Below are 20767 nucleotides of genomic sequence, written 5' to 3'. Positions count from 1 at the left end.
GTGGTGTCTCGTGTCATGATGGATTTGTGTTTCTAACTGATGGTGTGTCATTACTTACCTGATCTTAATTGTAAAAATTACCATCAGTGGTGTGAACAATTTATCAGGAGTCCACCGTAAAATTTAAACATGTCCATGATTTGAATTCTCAATGCTTTTATGTCCAATATGTGTGTGTGTTGTTGCCATCCCTAATTTGCAGAAGTTATCTTGCCTGATACATAGTGTATCATAAGCAAAAAAATCAGGTATTCAATATCTAGTAAAAGCACACATTATTTTTTCCTTCTCTGTTGTGCATGAGTTATCTTGTTGTATGTTCACAAGTTACCAATGTATCATAAGCAATATGCGTGTGACTATTAATTCAGCAGCTATGCATCCTCTATGCTCACTTTTTTATCTTTGTTATTTTTGTGTGTCAGGTCACAATGCCAAGGAAGCGCAAGTTAGATGGTGACATTGAGGAAGTAACCCCCTTAAAGAAGCATAAGCCTCCCACAGATCGGAACAGGGCTTCTCCTAGTGCTCTTGTGGCTGCCTGTAAGGACATGTTAGATGAGAGAATGTCCGCGATTGATGGCATGGATTTCACTAGTCTGAGGAATATCAAATTTGGTAATCTCTTCAATCAGCTATCTTAATGGATTGCTGGTCTATATGACCCTAATTCCCGTGAGATTGTTATACCTGGTCACGGAAGGTTACATGTCAATGATGAGTATGTGCATCGGATAATGGGGTGCCCCGAGGTGATATTGTGGTGGATTTAAAGGCTCCTACAGATGCACAGCTTGAGCTTGCGGGAGATCTTTTTGGTGATCTTGGACATGCTCCTAGAACTGTGGATGTATTAAATCTTATCTTGAGCACTAACGGGCATGATGACAATTTCAAGCGCTTGTGGCTTGTGCTTGCTGCCAGCACTGTGATGGTGCCGACAACTTCCAACAAGATCAGCACCATATGGTATCCTGCGTTGGTAAGCACATCTGGTTGTCTTTCTCTTTTGCATTTATCATTTTTATTTCTTTTCTTTTTTGTTTTTTACCTGGTAGCTTTTTTGCTTTTTAGTCTGGTGATTATGTACTTATGCACTTGATAACTTTCCTGCTTTGGAGTGTGGTAATTATGTACCTGATATTTTTTATGATCTGAAGTGTGGTAATTATGTTGTAATGCACCTGATAACTTTTTCTGCCCTGTAATATGGTAATTATGACTTACTTCTTACTAATGTGGTAATTTTGTACTTATGTACTTGTGATACGTCCATTTTGCATCATGCTTTTATGTCGATATTTATTGCATTATGGGCTGTTATTACACATTATGTCACAATACTTATACCTTTTCTCTCTTATTTTACAAGGTTTACATGAACAGGAAGAATGCCGACAGCTAGAATTCTGGGCTGGAAAAGGAGCAAATATTAGAGACCTATTCTGCACAACTCCAAAAGTCCTGAAACTCCACGAAAGTCAGTTTTGGAATATATTGAAAATATTGGGCGAAGAAAGCACCAGAGGGGGGCCACCCACTATCCACGAGGGTGGAGGGCGCGCCCTACCCCCCTGGGCGCGCCCCCTACCTCGTGGGCCACCTGGAAGCCCCTCGATGCCCATCTTCTGGTATAAGGTGTCTTTTGCCCTGGAAAAAAATCAGAATGAAGCTTTTGGGACGAAGCGCCGCCGTCTCGAGGTGGAACCTTGGCGGAACCAATCTAGGGCTCCGGCGGAGCTGTTCTGCCGGGGAAACATCCCTCTGGGAGGGGGAAATCGTCACCATCGTCATCACCATCGATCCTCTCATCAGGAGGGGGTCAATCTCCATCAACATCTTCACCAGCACCATCTCCTCTCAAACCCTAGCTCACCTCTTGTATCCGATCTTTGTCTCAAAACCTCAGATTAGTACTTGTGGGTTGCTAGTAGTGTCGATTACTCCCTGTAGTTCATGCTAGTTGGTTTATTCGGTGGAAGATTATATGTTCAGATCATTTATGCACATTAATACCCCTCTGATTATGAACATGAATATGATTTGTGAGTAGTTACGTTTTTTCCTGAGGACATGGGAGAAGTCTTGTTATAAGTAGTCATGTGAATTTGGTATTCGTTCGATATTTTGATGAGATGTATGTTGTCTTTCCATTAGTGGTGTTATGTGAACGTCGACTACATGACACTTCGCCATTTTTGGGCCTAGGGGAAGTCATTGGGAAGTAATAAGTAGATGATGGGTTGCTAGAGTGACAGAAGCTTAAATCCTAGTTTATGTGTTGCTTCGTAAGGGGCTGATTTGGATCCATATGTTTCATGCTATGGTTAGGTTTACCTTAATTCTTCTTTCATAGTTGCGGATGCTTGCGAGGGGCGTTAATCATAAGTGAGATGCTTGTCCAAGGAAGGGCAGTACCCAAGCACCTGTCCACCCACATATCAAACTATCAAAGTAACAAACGTGAATCATATGAGCATGATAAAAACTAGCTTGACGATAATTCCCATGTGTCCTCGGGAGCGCTTTCCTTTATATAAGAGGTTTTCCAGGCTTGTCCTTTGCTACAAAAAGGATTGGGCCACCTTGCTGCACCTTGTTTACTTTTGTTACTTGTTACCCGTTATGAATTACCTTATCACAAAACTATCTGTTACCGATAATTTCAGTACTTGCAGAGAATACCTTACTGAAAACTGCTTGTCATTTCCTTCTACTCCTCGTTGGGTTCGACACTCTTACTTATCGAAAGGACTATGATAGATCCCCTATACTTGTGGGTCATCAAGACTCTTTTCTGGCACCGTTGCCGGGGAGTGAAGCGCCTTTGGTAGGTGGAATTTGGTAAGGAAAAATTTATAGAGTGTGCTCAAATTTACTGTCACTTGTTACTATGGAAAATAATCCTTTGAGGGGCTTGTTCAGGGTATCTTCACCCCGACCAGTAGAGCAAAGAGTTGCTCCTCAATATACTGAACCTACTGAAATGTTTACTTTGAAATTCCTTCGAGTATGATAGAGAAACTGCTAGCTATCCCTTTTACAGGAGATGGAACATTACATCCCGATATGCACCTAATCTATGTGGATGAAGTTTGTGGATTATTTAAGCTTGCAGGTATGCCCGAGGATGTTATCAAGAAGAAGGTCTTCCCTTTATCTTTGAAGGGAAAGGCATTGACATGGTTTAGGCTATGTGATGATATTGGATCGTGGAACTACAACCGATTGAAATTGGAATTTCATCGGTAGTTTTATCCTATGCATCTGGTTCATTGTGATCGTAATTATATATATAATTTTTGGCCTCGCGAAGGAGAATGTATCGCTCAAGCTTGGGGAAGGCTTAAGTCAATGTTATATTCATGCCCCAATCATGATCTCTCAAGAGAAATTATTATTCAAAAAATTTATGCTCAGCTTTCTCTCAATAATCGCTCCATGCTCGATACTTCTTGTACTAGTTCTTTTATGATGAAGACTATTGAATTCAGATGGGATTTATTGGAAAGAATTAAACGCAACTCTAAAGATTGGGAACTCGAGAAGGTAAGGATTCGGGTATAACACCTAAGTTTGATTGTGTTAAATCTTTTATGGATACCGATGCTTTTCGTGAATTTAGCACTAAATATGGACTTGACTCTGAGATAGTAGCTTCTTTCTGTGAATCATTTGCTACTCATGTTGATCTACCTAAGGAGAAGTGGTTTAAATATCATCCTCCCATTGAAGTAAAAGTAGTTGAACCTATTAAAGTTGAATAAAATACTATCACTTACAATGTTGATCCTATTGTTCCTACCGCTTATATTGAGAAACCACCTTTACCTGTTAGAATAAAGGATCATGCTAAAGCTTTAACTGTGGTTCGTAAGAGTAATGCTAGAACACCTACACCCTCTGAGCAAATTAAAGTTGAACCTAGTATTTCTATGGTTAAGGATCTCTTGGTTGATAATATTGATGGGCATGTTATTTACTTCTGTGATGAAGCTGCTAGAATTGCTAGACCTGATACTAAAAATAAACATAGACCTGTTGTTGGCATGCCTATTGTTTTTGTTAAAATAGGAGATCACTGTTATCATGGCTTATGTGATATGGGTGCCAGTGTCAGCGCAATACCTTATACTTTATATAAAGAAATTATGCAAGATATTACACCTGCTGAGATAGAAGATATTGATGTTACTATTAAGCTTGCCAATAGAGATACTATTTCACCAGTTGGGATTGTTAGAGATGTTGAAGTCTTGTGTGGGAAATTAAATATCCTACTGATTTTCTTGTTCTTGCTTCCCAACAAGATGACTTTTGTCCCATTATATTTGGTAGACCCTTCTTGAATACTGTTAATGCTAAGATAGGTTGTGAAAAGGATATTGTTACTGTTGGTTTAGGGGATATGCCTCATGATTTTAATATTGCTAAATTTCATAGGCAACCCCATGATAAATAATTGCCTAGTAAAGATGAAATTATTGGTCTTGCTTCTATTGCTGTGCCTCCTAATGATCCTTTAGAACAATATTTGCTTGACCATGAAAATGATATGTTTATGAATGAAAGAAGGGAAATAGATGAAGTATTCTTTAAACAGGGACCTATTTTGAAACACAACTTGCCTGTTGAAATTCTAGGGGATCCTCCTCCACCCAAGGGTGATCCCGTGTTTGAGCTCAAACCATTACCTGATACTATTAAATATGCTTATCTTGATGAAAAGAAGAAATATCCAGTTATTATTAGTGCTAACCTTTCAGAGCAGGAAGAAGAGAAATTATTGAAAACTCTGAAGAAGCACCGTGCTTCTATTGGATATACTCTTGATGATCTTAAGGGCATTAGTACCACTCTATGACAGCACAAAATAAAATTGGAGAAATACGCTAAACCGGTTGTTGATCACCAACGACGGTTAAATCCTAAGATGAAAGAAGTGGTAAGAAATGAAGTACTAAAGCTTCTGGAGGCAGGTATAATTTATCCTGTTGCTGATAGTCAGTGGGTAAGTCTTGTCCATTGTGTCCCTAAGAAGAGAGGTATTACTGTTGTTCCTAATGATAAAGATGAATTGGTCCCACAAAGAATTGTTACAGGTTATCGAATGGTAATTTACTTCTGCAAATTAAATAAAGCTACTAGAAAGGATCATTACCCTTTACCTTTTATTGATCAAATGCTAGAAAGATTATCCAAACATACACATTTTTGCTTTCTAGACGGTTATTCTGGTTTCTCTCAAATGCCCATGTCAAAAGAGGATCAGGAAAAGACCACTTTTACTTGCCCTTTCGGTACCTTTGCTTATAGATGCATGCCTTTTGGTTTATGTAATGCACCTGCTACCTTTCAAAGATGTATGACTGCTATATTCTCTGACTTTTGTGAAAAGATTGTCGAGATTTTCATGGATGATTTCTTCGTGTATGGACCTTCCTTTGATGATTGCTTAAGAAACCTTGATCGAGTTTTGCAGAGATGTGAAGAAACTAATCTTGTCTTGAATTGGGAGAAGTGCCACTTTATGGTTAATGAAGGTATTGTCTTGGGGCATAAAATTTCTGAAAGAGGTATTGAAGTTGATAAAGCTAAAGTTGATGCTATTGAAAAGATGACGTGTCCTAAGGACATTAAAGGTATAAGAAGTTTCCTTGGTCATGCCGGTTTTTATAGGAGGTTCATTAAAGACTTCTCAAAAATTTCTAGGCCTCTCACTAATCTCTTACAAAAAGATGTTCCTTTTGTCTTTGATGATGATTGTGTAGAAGCATTTGAAATACTTAAGAAAGCCTTGATTTCTGCACCTATTGTTCAGCCACCTGATTGGAATTTACCCTTTGAAATTATGTGTGATGCTAGTGATTATGTTGTAGGTGCTATTCTAGGACAAAGAGTTGATAAGAAATTAAATGTTATCCAATATGCTAGTAAAACTCTAGACAGTGCCCACAGAAATTATGCTACTACTGAAAAAGAATTTTTAGCAGTTGTATTTGCTTGTGATAAGTTTAGATCTTATATTTTTGATTCTAAAGTAACTCTTCACACTGATCATGCTGCTATTAAATACCTTATGGAAAAGAAAGATGCTAAACCTAGACTTATTAGATGGGTTCTCTTGCTACAAGAATTTGATTTGCATATTATTGATAGGAAGGGAGCTGAGAACCCCGTTGCAGACAACTTGTCTAGGTTAGAAAATGTTCTTGATGACCCACTCCCTATTGATGATAGTTTTCCTGATGAACAATTAGCTGTCATAAATGCTTCTCGTACTGCTCCATGGTATGCTGATTATGTTAATTACATTGTTGCTAAATTTATAACACCTAGTTTCACATACCAGCAAAAGAAAAAGTTTTTCTATGATTTAAGACATTACTTCTGGGATGACCCACACCTTTATAAAGAAGGAGTAGATGGTGTTATTAGACATTGTTTACCTGAGCATGAATAGGAACAGATCCTATGCAAGTGTCACTCTGAGGCTTATGGAGGACACCACGCTGGAGATAGAACTGCACATAAGGTATTGCAATCCGGTTTTTATTGGCCTACTCTTTTCAAAGATGCCCGTAAGTTTGTCTTGTCTTGTGACGAATGTCAAAGAATTGGTAATATTAGTAGACGTCAAGAAATGCCTATAAACTATTCACTTGTTATTGAACCATTTGATGTTTGGGGCTTTGATTATATGGGACCGCTTCCTTCCTCTAATGGGTATACACATATTTTAGTTGTTGTTGATTACGTTACTAAGTGGGTAGAAGCTATTCCAACTAGTAGTGCTGATCATAACACCTCTATTAAGATGCTTAAAGAAGTTATTTTCCCAAGGTTTGGAGTCCCTAGATACTTAATGACTGATGGTGGTTCACATTTTATTCATGGTGCTTTTCGTAAAATGCTTGCTAAGTATGATGTTAATCATAGAATTGCATCTCCATACCACCCACAATCTAGTGGTCAAGTAGAACTGAGTAATAGAGAGATTAAATTAATTTTGCAAAAGACTGTTAATAGATCTAGAAAGAATTGGTCCAATAAACTTGATGATGCATTATGGGCCTATAGAACTGCATATAAAAATCCTATGGGTATGTCTCCGTATAAAATGGTTTATGCAAAAGCATGTCACTTACCTCTCGAACTAGAACATAAGGCATATTGGGCCATTAAAGAGCTCAATTATGATTCCAAACTTGCTGGTGAGAAGAGACTATTTGACATTAGCTCACTTGATGAGTGGAGAACCCAGGCCTATGAGAATGCCAAACTGTTTAAAGAAAAAGTTAAAAGATGGCATGACAAAAGGATACAAAAGCGTGAGTTTAATGTAGGTGATTATGTTTTGTTATACAACTCTCGTTTAATATTTTTTGCAGGAAAACTCCTCTCTAAATGGGAAGGTCCTTACGTTATCGAGGAGGTCTATCATCCCGGTGCCATAAAAATCAACAACTTCGAAGGCACAAATCCGAAGGTGGTGAGCGGTCAAAGAATCAAACATTATATCTCAGGTGATCCCATAAATGTTGAAACCAATGTTATTGACACCGTAACCCTGGAGGAGTACATAAGGGACACTTTCCAGAATGTTTCAGACTCCGAAAAGGAATAGGTATGAGGTACGGTAAGTAAACTGACTCCAAAACAGTTCTAACAACAATTTTTCTCCATTTTGGAATACTTAAGAAAAGAGGAAAATAAGAAGTAGCCCGGAAAGGACACGAGGCATCCACGAGGGTGGAGGGCGCACCCCCCTTCCTCGTGGGCACCTCGTGTGCCCTCCGGACTCCGTTTTCTTCCACGATACTTCTTTTGGTCGGCAAAAATTCATTATATAATCTCCCGAAGGTTTTGACCACCGTACCACGACACAATCCTCTGTTTTTGTTTTGGGTTGTTTCTACCGCAGATTGGAGCAATATGTCATCCCAGGATTTGGAGGGAGAAAGCTATGTGGCTGATTACTTTGCAGACCCTAAGGTCTACGGGGACATGGAGCATTGTGGTTGGACCACGAAGGAAGAAGAAGACTATGAACCTAGGGGAAAGGAGGAGACGAGCTCAGATGAAGATGAAGTCCCATTACCTCAAACTGGGGACACGCATGTGGAGTTCAAAAAGTCAAGCCTCCCTGATAGAGCAAAGAAACCTAAGATCGAGTTTATCCCTTTTCGCCTCTTGCAGTAGAACAAACAGGAACTGTGCAAAAAGATATTAAGCCTTGAGCAGGAGATCGATGACCTAAGGGAGCAAAACTCTATCCTCAAGCGCAAATTAAGGAAGAAGCCTACATCATCAACAACTCCATCATCACCACCTTCGAAAAAAGAGACATAAATACATGGGTATGGGCACTCCCCTTGGCAACTGCCAAGCTTGGGGGAGGTGCCTCGGTATCGTATCACCATCACACTTCTATCTTTACCGTTTTTCTTAGTTCGATCCTTTTGGTTACATCTTGATTTAGTAGAATAAATTTTAGTATGATCTAGCTTTGAGTTTTTGTGTTGATCCTTATCTATGTAATCGAGTCCGTGAGCTATATATAATAAAGATTAGTCTTGAGTCGATGGCTTGGTTATCTTGCTATGATCTTGAGGGAATAAAAGAAAAGAGAAAGAATAAAAATATCATATTGAGAGCTGACAAACATAGTTTTGGTCATCATTGCAATTAATAGGAAGTAATAAAGAAAGAGAGGTTTTCACTTATAAATATACTATCTTGGACATCTTTTATCATTGTGAGCACTCATTAAAATATGACATGCTAAAAAGTTGATGTTGGACAAGGAAGACAACGGAATGGTTTATGTTTTCTTATATCTGAAATAAATTATATTGTCATGGATCATCCAACATGTTGAGCTTTCCTTTCCCCTCATGCTAGCCAAATTCTTTGCACCAAGTAGAGATACTACTTGTGCTTCCAAATATCCTTAAACCCAGTTTTGCCATGAGAGTCCACCATATCTACCTATGGGTTGAATAAGATCCTTCAAGTGAGTTGTCATTGTTGCAAGCAATAAAAATTGCTCTCTAAATATGTATGATCTATTAGTGTGGAGAAAATAAGCTTCATACGAGCTTGTGATATGGAAGAAATAAAAGCGACGGACTGCATAGTAAAGGTCCCTATCACAAGTCGCAATATAAAGTGACGTTCTTTTGCATTAAGATTTTGTGCATCCAACCATAAAAGCACATGACAACCTCTGCTTCCCTCTGCGAAGGGCCTATCTTTTATTTTTTTGTCCTATACCTTATACAAGAGTCAAGGTGATCTTCACCTTTCCTTTTTTACACTTTATCATTTGGCAAGCATTATGTGTTGGAAAGATCTTGATATATATATCTAATTGGATGTGGGTTTTCATAAAGCATTATTGTTGACGTTACCCTTGAGGTAAAAGGTTGGGAGGCAAAACTATAAGCCCCTATCTTTCTCTGTGTCCGATTAAAACTTCATACCCATAAGTATTGCATGAGTGTTAGCAATTGTGAAAGACTAAATGACAGTTGAGTATGTGGACTTGCTGTAAAGCACTTATATTGACTCTTTCCAATGTTATGATAAATTGCAATTGCTTCAATGACTGAGATTAGTTTGCTAATTTTTTCAATGGAGTTTCTGATTCATACTTGACATTGTGAATAGATTGTTACTTTAGCATAAGAAATCATATGAGTAGGTGTGTGTTGCTATTCTAAGAATGATCATGATGCCCTCATGTCCATATTTTATTTTATTGACACCTCTATCTTTAAACATGTGGACATATTTTTCGATATCGGCTTCCGCTTGTGAACAAGCGAGGTCTAAGCTTGGGGGAGTTGATACATCCATTTTGCATCATGCTTTTATATCGATATTTATTGCATTATGGGCTGTTATTACACGGTATGTCACAATACTTATGTCTTTTCTCTCTCTTATTTTACAAGGTTTACATGCAGAGGGAGAATGCCGGCAGCTAGAATTCTGGGCTGGAAAAGGAGCAAATATTATAGACCTATTCTGCACAACTCCAAAAGTCTTGAAACTCCACGAAATTCAGTTTTGGAATATATTAAAAATATTGGGCGAAGAAAGCACCAGAGGGGGGCCACCCACTGTCCATGAGGGTGGAGGGCGAGCCCTACCCCCTGGGCGCGCCCCCTGCCTCGTGGGCCACCTAGAAGTCCCCCCGATGCCCATCTTCTGCTATAAGGTGTCTTTTACCCTGGAAAAAATCAAAAGGAAGCTTTTGGGATGAAGCGCCATCGTCTCGAGGTGGAACCTTGGCAGAACCAATCTAGGGCTTCGGCGGAGCTGTTCTGCCGGGGAAACATCCCTCCGGGAGGGGGAAATCGTCACCATCATCATCACCATCGATCCTCTCATCGGGAGGGGGTCAATCTCCATCAACATCTTCACTAGCACCATCTCCTCTCAAACCCTAGTTCATCTCTTGTATCCAATGTTTGTCTCAAAAACTCAGATTGGCGCCTGTGGGTTGCTAGTAGTGTTGATTACTCCTTGTAGTTGATGCTAGTTGGTTTATTCAGTGGAAGATTATATGTTCAGATCCTTTATGCACATTAATACCCCTTTGATTATGAACATGAATATGATTTGTGAGTAGTTACGTTTGTTCCTGAGGACATGGGAGAAGTCTTGTTATAAGTAGTCAAGTGAATTTCGTATTCGTTCGATATTTTGATGAGATGTGTTGTCTTTCCTCTAGTGGTGTTATGTGAACGCCGACTACATGACACTTCACCATTTTTTGGGCCTAGGAGAAGGCATTGGGAAGTAATAAGTAGATGATGGGTTGCTAGATTGACAGAAGCTGAAACCCTAGTTTATGCGTTGCTTCGTAGGGGGCTGATTTGGATCCATATGTTTCATGCTATGGTTAGGTTTACCTTAATTCTTCTTTCGTAGTTGTGGATGCTTGCGAGGGGGGTTAATCATAAGTGGGATGCTTATCCAAGGAAGGGCAATACCCAAGCACCGGTCCACCCACATATCAAACTATCAAAGTAACGAAGGTGGATCATATGAGCATGATGAAAACTAGCTTGACGATAATTCCCATGTGTCCTCGGGAGCGCTTTCCTTTATATAAGAGTTTGTCCAAGCTTGTCCTTTTCTACAAAAAGTATTGGGCCACCTTTCTGCTCCTTGTTTACTTTTGTTACTTGTTACCCATTACGAATTACGTTATCACAAAACTATCTGTTACCGATAATTTTAGTGCTTGCAGAGAATACCTTACTGAAAACTGCTTGTCATTTCCTTTTGCTCCTCGTTGGGTTCGACACTCTTACTTATCGAAACGACTACGATAGATCCCCTATATTTGTGGGTCATCAACTTGGTAATTCAATGCTTAACAGTGTGGTAAATGTTTACTTATCTCCCTGCTAACATTTATGCATACATGCCTATTTTTTTGTTTCATGTGTTTGTGTTTTTTCAGAGCAAAATATTGGCAATGTAAAAAACCTCAAGTCGTGCAAATTTATTGCGGATCAGCTTCACAAATCCCTTTCAAAAGGAAAGCCTACGACGGGCTGCCTCCCATTCTACAATGTTAGTTCCCCTATTCCCCTATTCTCTTTGTTACTGCAATTCATTTTATTTTTTTATTTTTTCCCATGATTTTTGGGTTGTATATCTTATTCCACCGACCTTTTTTTGTTTTCCAGCTTCTGTATGTAGATGATATTGACTTAACTGGCCTTGGTGTCATCTTGCCTAATGGTCCTTTTGCAATTAATGTGTGGAAGAATGAGCTGGCATTGAAAGTTCTTCGGATGGACGTCGAGAGGGACAAGCTTTCTTATGGGAAATTACCAGTAATTTGGTATTGTCATTTTTCTTACTTTTAAGGATCGCCATCTGTTTTCTCATGATTTTTATTTGTTTTTCATCATATTTTTCAGCTCAAGCCCCAATATGGCCAAGACTATTGCTTGTTTGGTGGCTTACAAGGTCTCGATAAATTCATGTGTGTTCATGCATTGCAAAACTGTACTGAACAGGCATTTACCTTTTTAGTGTGTTTGACTATTTGTTTTCTCTTTCCTAGTAAACATTGTTATAAAGACCTAACTTTTACTGTTTTTGTGATGGTAACCTTTTGTAGTTTGGATTCTCACTTGGATAATTTCTTTCATCTTATCTATGTGTGGTATTTTTAGTAGTTTTTGCATGGTAATTTATGTCTCTCACAACCTGATTACTTGTTTTTTCATCCATGTTTTTCCTATCAGAAACTCTCTAAAGCTTCTGCTATCGTGGGTCACTTTTTGTCTGGCATGGTTGGCCTCCTGGGTGGGCTTGTTAATGAGTTCATGTCCTTGGACGACGAAGACAACTCAGGGATGTCTCGTATGTTAGAGAGCCAACTTGAGGATTTATCTTCTGCTGCCGGGAAGACTGCAATCAACTGTCCTACATCCCGCTCGCGTGAAGTAAAAGAAACCAACAAGCAAAATGTTGAAGGTTTAGATTATGATCATGAGCATGATGATGGTGGCAGTGATGGTCACTCTGACGAAGATCTGGATTTTCATGTTCATTACCATGGCTCTTCAGGTGGTTTGATGCTTTCGGTAGCAGCGGACCGAATGCCCATAAGACTTCAGGTAGTGGGACAGCGAATGCAAATGTGGGTGAAACCATTTTTGCAACTGCCAATGTGTCGGTAAGGTCAGCTGGAATTGATGGAACCACCACTCCTGCAGGAACCGACCAGCCTCTCGAGTCTCGGATTATGCTTACTACATGTTCCAGGAATGTATCTAGTGATGGATTGCATAACCAGCTAGATATGATAGATACTCAAAATGAGGTTGTTGTTGATGCTTCTGTGAAGAGGTGCGGTTCTTCTCTTGTCTGTAACTTGGATAAGAAATATTCCAAGCGTCGCAAGAAATTACGCCTACCTTCTCTGCCCATGGCCACTGGTACAACTGTCTCTGACCAGCCGTCATTGGATGATACACATTGTTGTACCAAGGCAATGGTCATCAATGAGCTTGGCATTGTAGGCTCTGATAAGGGCATTAACTCAGTAATTGTTGATCCCACGCAGAAGAAGCAGCATCCTCGGAAGTGAGTTTCTTATCCTCTGCCAATCGAGTTCTTTTTATTTCCTTTTTTATATAGCATTTTTTGTTAGCTGTTTCTGCATGATAACTTTTTGTACATATTTAGATGTTTTTATTCTTTTGTGTTAGAACTTTTTCAAGTACCTACCTGATAACCCACAAGTGTAGAGGATCGCAACAGTTTTCAAGGGTAGAGTATTCAACCCAAATTTCTTGATTCGACACAAGGGGGGCCAAAGAATATTCTCAAGTATTAGCAGCTGAGTTGTCAATTCAACCACGCCTGGAAACTTAATATCTGCAGCAAGGTATTTAGTAGCAAAGTAATATGATAGTAGTGGTAACGATAGCAAAAGTAACGGTAGCAACAGTAATATTTTTGGGTTTTGTAGTGATTGTAACAGTAGCAACGGAAAAGTAAATAAGCGAAGAACAATATATGGAAAGCTCGTAGGCATTGGATCAGTGATAGAGAATTATGTCGGATGTGATTGATCATGTAACAGTCATAACCTAGGGTGACACAGAACTAGCTCCAGTTCATCAATGTAATGTAGGCATGTATTCCGAATATAGTCATACGTGCTTATGGAAAAGAACTTGCATGACATCTTTTGTCCTACCCTCCCGCGGCAGCGGGGTCCTAATGGAAACTAAGGGATATTAAGGCCTCCTTTCAATAGAGTACCGGACTAAAGCATTAACACATAGTGAATACATGAACTCCTCAAACTACGGTCATCACCGGTAAGTATCCCGATTATTGTCACTTCGGGGTTAACGGATCATAACACATAATAGGTGACTATAGACTTGCAAGATAGGATCAAGAACTCTCATATATTGACGAAAACATAATAGGTTCAGATCTGAAATCATGGCACTCGGGCCCTAGTGACAAGCATTAAGCATAGCAAAGTCATAGCAACATAATCTCATAACATAGTGGATACTAGGGATCAAACCCTAACAAAACTAACTCGATTACATGATAAATCTCATCCAACCCATCACCGTCCAGCAAGCCTACGATGGAATTACTCACGCACGGCGGTGAGCATCATGAAATTGGTGATGGAGGAAGGTTGATGATGACGACGGCGACGGATTCCCCTCTCCGGAGCCCTGAACGGACTCCAGATCAGCCCTCCCGAGAGAGTTTAGGGCTTGGCGGTGGCTCCGTATCGTAAAACATGATGAATCCTTCTCTCTGATTTTTTTTCTCCCTGAAACTGAATATATGGAGTCAAGGTTGAGGTCGGTGGAGCGTCAGGGGGCCTGAGGGAGTCCTGGATTAGGGGGTGTTCAGGTAGCCGGACTATACCTTCAGCCGGACTCCTGGACTATGAAGATACAAGATTGAAGACTTCGTCCCGTGTCCGGAGGGGACTTTCCTTGGCGTGGAAGGCAAGCTTGGCGATGCGGATATTCGAGATCTCCTACCATTGTAACCGACTCTATGTAACCCTAACCCTATCTGGTGTCTATATAAACCGGAGGGTTGTAGTCCGTAGGCAATCAACTCCATACACAACAATCATACCATAGGCTAGCTTCTAGGGTTTAGCCTCCTTGATCTCGTGGTAGATCTACTCTTGTACTACCCATATCATCAATATTAATCAAGCAGGAGTAGGGTATTACCTCCATCGAGAGGGCCCGAACCTGGGTAAAAACATCGTGTCCCTTGTCTCCTGTTACCATCCGGCCTTGACGCACAGTTCGGGACCCCCTACCCGAGATCCGCCGGTTTTGACACCGACAGGGCCCACGAGGCAGGGGGCACGCCCAGGGGGGTAGGGCGCGCCCCCCACCCTCGTGGGCAGGTGGTGGACCCCCTGACGTAGATCTTTCTTCCAGTATTTTTTATATATTCCAAAATAATTCTCCGTTGATTTTCAGGTCATTCCGAGAACTTTTATTTCTACACAAAAATAACACCACGGCAATTCTGCTGAAAACAGCGTCAGTCCGGGTTAGTTCCATTCAAATCATGCAAGTTAGAGTCCAAAACAAGGGCAAAAGTGTTTGGAAAAGTAGATACGACGGAGACGTATCAACTCCGCCAAGCTTAAACCTTTGCTTGTCCTCAAGCAATTCAATTGATAAACTGAAAGTGATAAAGAAAAAACTTTTACAAACTATGTTTGCTCTTGTTGTTGTAAATATGTAAAGCCAGCATTCAAGTTTTCAGCAAATATTATGAACTAACCATATTCACAATAACATTTAGGTCTCATATTTACTCATATCAATGACATAATCAACTAGCGAGCAGTAATAATAAATCTCGGATGACAACACTTTCTCAAAACAATCATGATATGATATGACAAGATGGTATCTCGCTAGCCCTTTTTGAGACCGCAAAACATAAATGCAGAGCACCTTTAAAGATCAAGGACTAACTAGACATTGTAATTCATGGTAAAAGAGATCCAATCAAGTCATACTCAATGTACACTAACAGTAATGGATGCAAATGACAGCGGTGCTCTCCAACTGGTGCTTTTTAATAATAGGATGATGACTCAGCATAAAATTAAATAGATAGGCCCTTCGCAGTGGGAAGCGGGGATTTGTAGAGGTGCCAGAGCTCGGTTTTGAAATAGATATGAATGAAATTTTGAGCGGTATACTTTCATTGTCAACATAACAACTGAGAGATCTCGATATCTTCCATGCTACACACATTATAGGCGGTTCCCAAACAAAATGGTAAAGTTTATAATCCCCCTCTACCAAAAAGCATCAATCCATGGCTTGCTCGAAACAATGAGTGCCTCCAACTAACAACAGTCCCGAGGGAATTTTGTTTGCAGTTATTTTGATTTGATTTGCATAGAGCATGGGACTGGGCATCCCGGTGACCAACCATTTTCTCATGAGTGAGGAGCGGAGTCCACTCCTCTTGAGAATAACTCGCCTAGTGTGGAAGATACAGACATCCCTAGTTGATACATGAGCTATTCGAGCATACAAAACAGAATGTTTATTTGAAGGTTTAGAGTTTGGCACATAAAAGTTTACTTGGAACGGCAGGTAGATACCGTATATAGGTAGGTATGGTGGACTCATATGGAACAACTTTGGGGTTTATGGAATTGGATGCACAAGCAGTATTCCCGCTTAGTACAAGTGAAGGCTAGCAAAAGACTAGGAAGCGACCAGCTAGAGAGCGACAACAGTCATGAACATGCATTAAAATTAATCAACACCGAATGCAAGCATGAGTAGGATATAATGCACCATGAACATAAATATCGTAGAGGCTATGTTGATTTTGTTTCAACTACATGCATGAACATGTGCCAAGTCAAGCCACTCGAATCATTCAAAAGAGGATACCACCCTATCATACCACATCACAACCATTTTAATAGCATGTTGGCACGCAAGGTAGACCATTATAAACTCCTAGCTAATTAAGCATGGCATAAGCAACTATAATCTCTAATTGCCATTGGAAATATGCTTTTTTCATAATAGGCTGAATCAGGAATGATGAACTAATCATATTTACAAAAACAAGACAGGTCGAGTTCATACCAGCTTTTCTCATCTCAATAAGTTCATCATATAATCATCATTATTGCCTTTCACTTGCACGACCGAATAGTGTGGATAATAATAATAGTGCACGTGCATTGGACTAAGCTGGACTCTGCAAGCATTCAATTCAAGAGAGAACACAAGGTAACATGGGCTCTTGGTTAGATCAACAATAATGCATATGAGAGCCACTCAACATTTTAATCATGGTCTTCTCCTATTGACCCCCAAAGAAAAGAAAAGAAAAGAAAAGAAGTAAAACTATTTACACGGGAAAGCTCCCAACAAGCAAAAGAAGAACAGGAAATCTTTTTGGGTTTTCTTTTAATTACTACTACAAGCAAGAAAGTAAACTAACTAAAAGCTACAACTAATTTTTTTGGTTTTTCTTAAGGTTTATCAAACACACAAGAAGAAAGCATAAAAGGGAAATAAACTAGTATGGATATTACAATGAAAAAGTATGAGCACCGACAACTAGCATGAGTGTGTGAACAAGAATGTAATGTCGGTGAGAAGTACGTACTCCCCCAAGCTTAGGCTTTTGGCCTAAGTTGGTCTATGGCCACGCCTGGCCTGGTAGATATCCAAAGTTGTAGCTGGGGTCGTACTGAGAAGAATCCCCCTGGTGCCACTGGTTGGCGATCTCTTCCGGATTCCACTGATAAATACACCGCTGGTGAGGATCAAATTGTGGTTCCGTCTCTGGCTCTGTAGCTAGTGTGGGGTTTTGGTAGGCGTGAATGGCCTCCAGTAGAACAAGGTACTTGCCTGCAAATAAGACAAACAAGGAAGGAGTAGGCAAAGTAATAGTCTCAGGGTGATTTTTATCAAATATCAGCTTGTACTTAAGCATCTTTTCCTTATTCTTAACAATAAAATCATGTGCTACCATACTCTTATAGTCTAGAAAATCAGGAGGCAGCAACTTTTCTTCCTTCTCATAATGTCTAATAGGTATGTTAAAATGTGCAGCGAGGCGTGAGGCAAAAATACCTCCCAAGATGGGGCCCTTAGTACAGTTAAGATTTAACTGCTTTGCAACAATAGCGCCCATACTAAATGTGTCATCAGGGAACAAGGCATGGCACAAAATAACAATATCAGGGGCACTAAGGTTGCCACAGTTTCCGCGACAAATTAAGCATCTACTAGCAAATCTTGCAAAGTAACGTAAAACAGGAAAATGTATGCTAGTAATTCTTGCATCGGAAACTTTCCTTGTTTCCCCTACAGCAATTGTATCAATAAACCCTTCCACATCGTCACGGTGTGGTTCCTCTACACTGCCCTCGAAAGGGATCAAACGAACCCGACAAAAATCACGAAGTGACATCTCCTTATGCTCATCATATAAATAAAATTCCATCGTAGGTGGTGAGCTCCTAGCATGGAAATGAAAGTTTTGCACAAAGATATTGGTGAGTAAGAGATAATGTTCGCGTTGGTCATGGAGGAAGGCGGTGAGGCATGCATTCTCAGCCAACTCACAGAAATCATCATAAATCCGGGCCGCTCTCAAGAAATCATCACAAGGCCATTCACACGGCCGGACCTCCGCGGTGCGAGGGAGATTATACTTGGGCTTCTTGTTCTATTCACTTTGTTTATCCTTCGAGCTTCGGCTCGATGAGCCCCTCAAAAATCTCCTCATCTTTTTCTGAAATTTTTAGCAACTTCAAAATAAAAGTGAACCAAACTCAACAAAATTGATAGCAACTACTCCTACAAGTGCCTAGAGGATATATCATGCATTAAAACTACTTTTGACCATATAAATTTGACATGCAAGCTCAAGAACAGGGTCACCTAAGCAGCAAAAATTTGCAATGAATAAAGCACTAGAACAAAAACTAATTGGACCATTGGAGGAGTCACATATAAAGAACAATCCCCCAAAGCAGTTCTGTGAATGGAGCTTTGAGCTAGGAGATCGAAAATGGTAGCAAGATGAGCTAGAACTCGTGCTTGAGCTGGTTTGTGATTTTTTTTGGGAGGAAGAAGGAGTGTGTGGTGGCTGGAATAAGTGGAGGAGACCCACGTGGGGTCCATGAGGCAGGGGCACGCCTAGGGGGGTGGGCGCGCCCTCCACCCTCGTGGGCACATGGCTGCTCCCCTGTTGTGTTTTCAGTGTCAGATATCCTCAAATATTCTAGAAAAAATCGTATTTAATTTTTAGGGCATTTGGTGAACTTTTATTTTCATGGTATTTTTTATTGCATTGATAATTCAAAAAACAGACAGAAAAATACTATTTTTTCTTTATTTAATATAAATAACAGAAATTAAAAAGAGGGTACAGAGAGTTGTGTTTTCTAAATTCATCCATCTCATGCTCATCAAAAGGAATCCACTAACAATGTTGATCAGGTCTAGTTAACAAACTCATTTCGAATAACATGAAACCGGAGAATTTTCGAATAACACTAGGTTACCTCAACGGGGATATGCATGTCCCCAACAATAAGAATATCGTATTTCTTCTTGACAGTAGGAAGAGGAAATTCAAAACCTCCAATAGTGATTGTTGAAATTTTTCTAATAGAATTGATATTGTGGACTTGAGGTTGTTTCCTCGGAAAGTGTACCGTATGCTCATTACCATTAACATGAAAAGTGACATTGCCTTTGGTGCAATCAATAACAGCCCCTGCAGTATTCAAAAAGGGTCTTCCAAGAATAATAGACATACTATCGTCCTCGGGAATATCAAGAATAACAAAGTCCGTTAAAATAGTAACGTTTGCAACCACAACAGGCAATCCTCACAAATACCGACAGGTATAGCAGTTGATTTATCAGCCATTTGCAAAGATATTTCAGTAGGTGTCAACTTATTCAAATAAAGTCTACAATATAAAGAGAGAGGCATAACACTAACACCGGCTCCAAGATCACATAAAGTAGTTTTAACATAGTTTCTTTTAATGGAGCATGGTATAGTTGGTACTCCTGGATCTCCAAGTTTCTTTGGTATTCCACCCTTAAAAGTATAATTAGCAAGCATGGTGGAAATTTCAGCTTCCGGTATCTTTCTCTTATTAGTAACAATATCCTTCATGTACTTGGCATAAGGATTCATTTTAAGCATATCAGTCAAACACTTACGCAAAAAGATAGGTCTAATCATTTTAGCAAAGTGCTCAAAATCCTCATCATCCTTTTTCTTGGATGGTTTAGGAGGAAAGGGCATGGGTTTCTGAACCCATGGTTCTCTTTCTTTACCGTGCTTCCTAGCAACAAAGTCTCTCTTATCATAACGTTGATTCTTTGATTGTGGGTTATCAAGATCAACAGCAGGTTCAATCTCTACATCATTGTCATTACTAGGTTGAGCATCAACATGAACATCATCATTAACATTATCACTAGGTTCATGTTCGTTACCGGCTTGTGTTTTAGCATCAGAAATAGAAATGTCATTAGGATTCTCAGGTGTGTCTACAATAGGTTCACTAGAAGCATGCAAAGTCCTATCATTTTTCTTTTTCTTCCTTTTAGAAGGACTAGGTGCATCAATATTAATTCTCTAAGAATCTTGCTCAATTCTCTTAGGGTGGCCTTCAGGATACAAAGGTTCCTGAGTCATTTTACCACCTCTAGTTGCAACTCTAACAGCAAAGTCATTATTCTTACTATTCAATTCACTGAGCAGATCATTCTAAGCTTTAAGTACTTGTTCTACTTGAGTGGTAACCATAGAAGCATGTTTACTAATAAGTTTATGTTCACCTTTAACATTAGCCATATAATCACCCAAGTGTTCAAGCATATCAGCATTGTGTTTCAATTGTCTACCAACATAAGCATTAAAATTTTCTTATTTGACAATAAAATTATCAAACTCATCTAAGCATTGGCTAGCAGACTTATTACGAGGAATATCACCTTCATCAAATATATAGAGAGAATTTACCTTTACTACCTGTGTCGGGTTATCAAGACCGTGTGTTTCTTCAATAGGTGATGAATTAAGACCATGTATTTCTTCAATAGGTGGTAAATTCTTAATATCTTCAGCTTTAATACCTTTTCCTTTCATAGATTTATTTGCCTCTTGCATATCTTCAGGACTGAGAAATAGAATACCCCTTTTCTTC

General features: G+C 39.6%; 1 protein-coding gene across 1 annotated transcript; it reads left to right on the top strand.

The window, feature by feature from the left end:
* Nucleotides 1–4888: 4888 nt before the first annotated feature.
* LOC125516778 lies at nucleotides 4889–13123 on the top strand (the record flags this gene model as incomplete). The annotated part of the gene is made up of 5 exons (XM_048682093.1): nucleotides 4889–6458; nucleotides 6963–7426; nucleotides 11709–11858; nucleotides 12276–12650; nucleotides 12830–13123. Coding segments are annotated over 5 exons (2853 nt in total), but the record flags the coding sequence as incomplete, so codon positions are not given.
* Between the last annotated feature and the right edge of the window lie 7644 nt (nucleotides 13124–20767).

The sequence above is a fragment of the Triticum urartu genome, chromosome 6 (genome assembly GCF_003073215.2).
Source record: "Triticum urartu cultivar G1812 chromosome 6, Tu2.1, whole genome shotgun sequence".
Taxonomy (NCBI): domain Eukaryota; kingdom Viridiplantae; phylum Streptophyta; class Magnoliopsida; order Poales; family Poaceae; genus Triticum; species Triticum urartu.
This window is presented reverse-complemented; position numbering and strand designations above follow the sequence as displayed.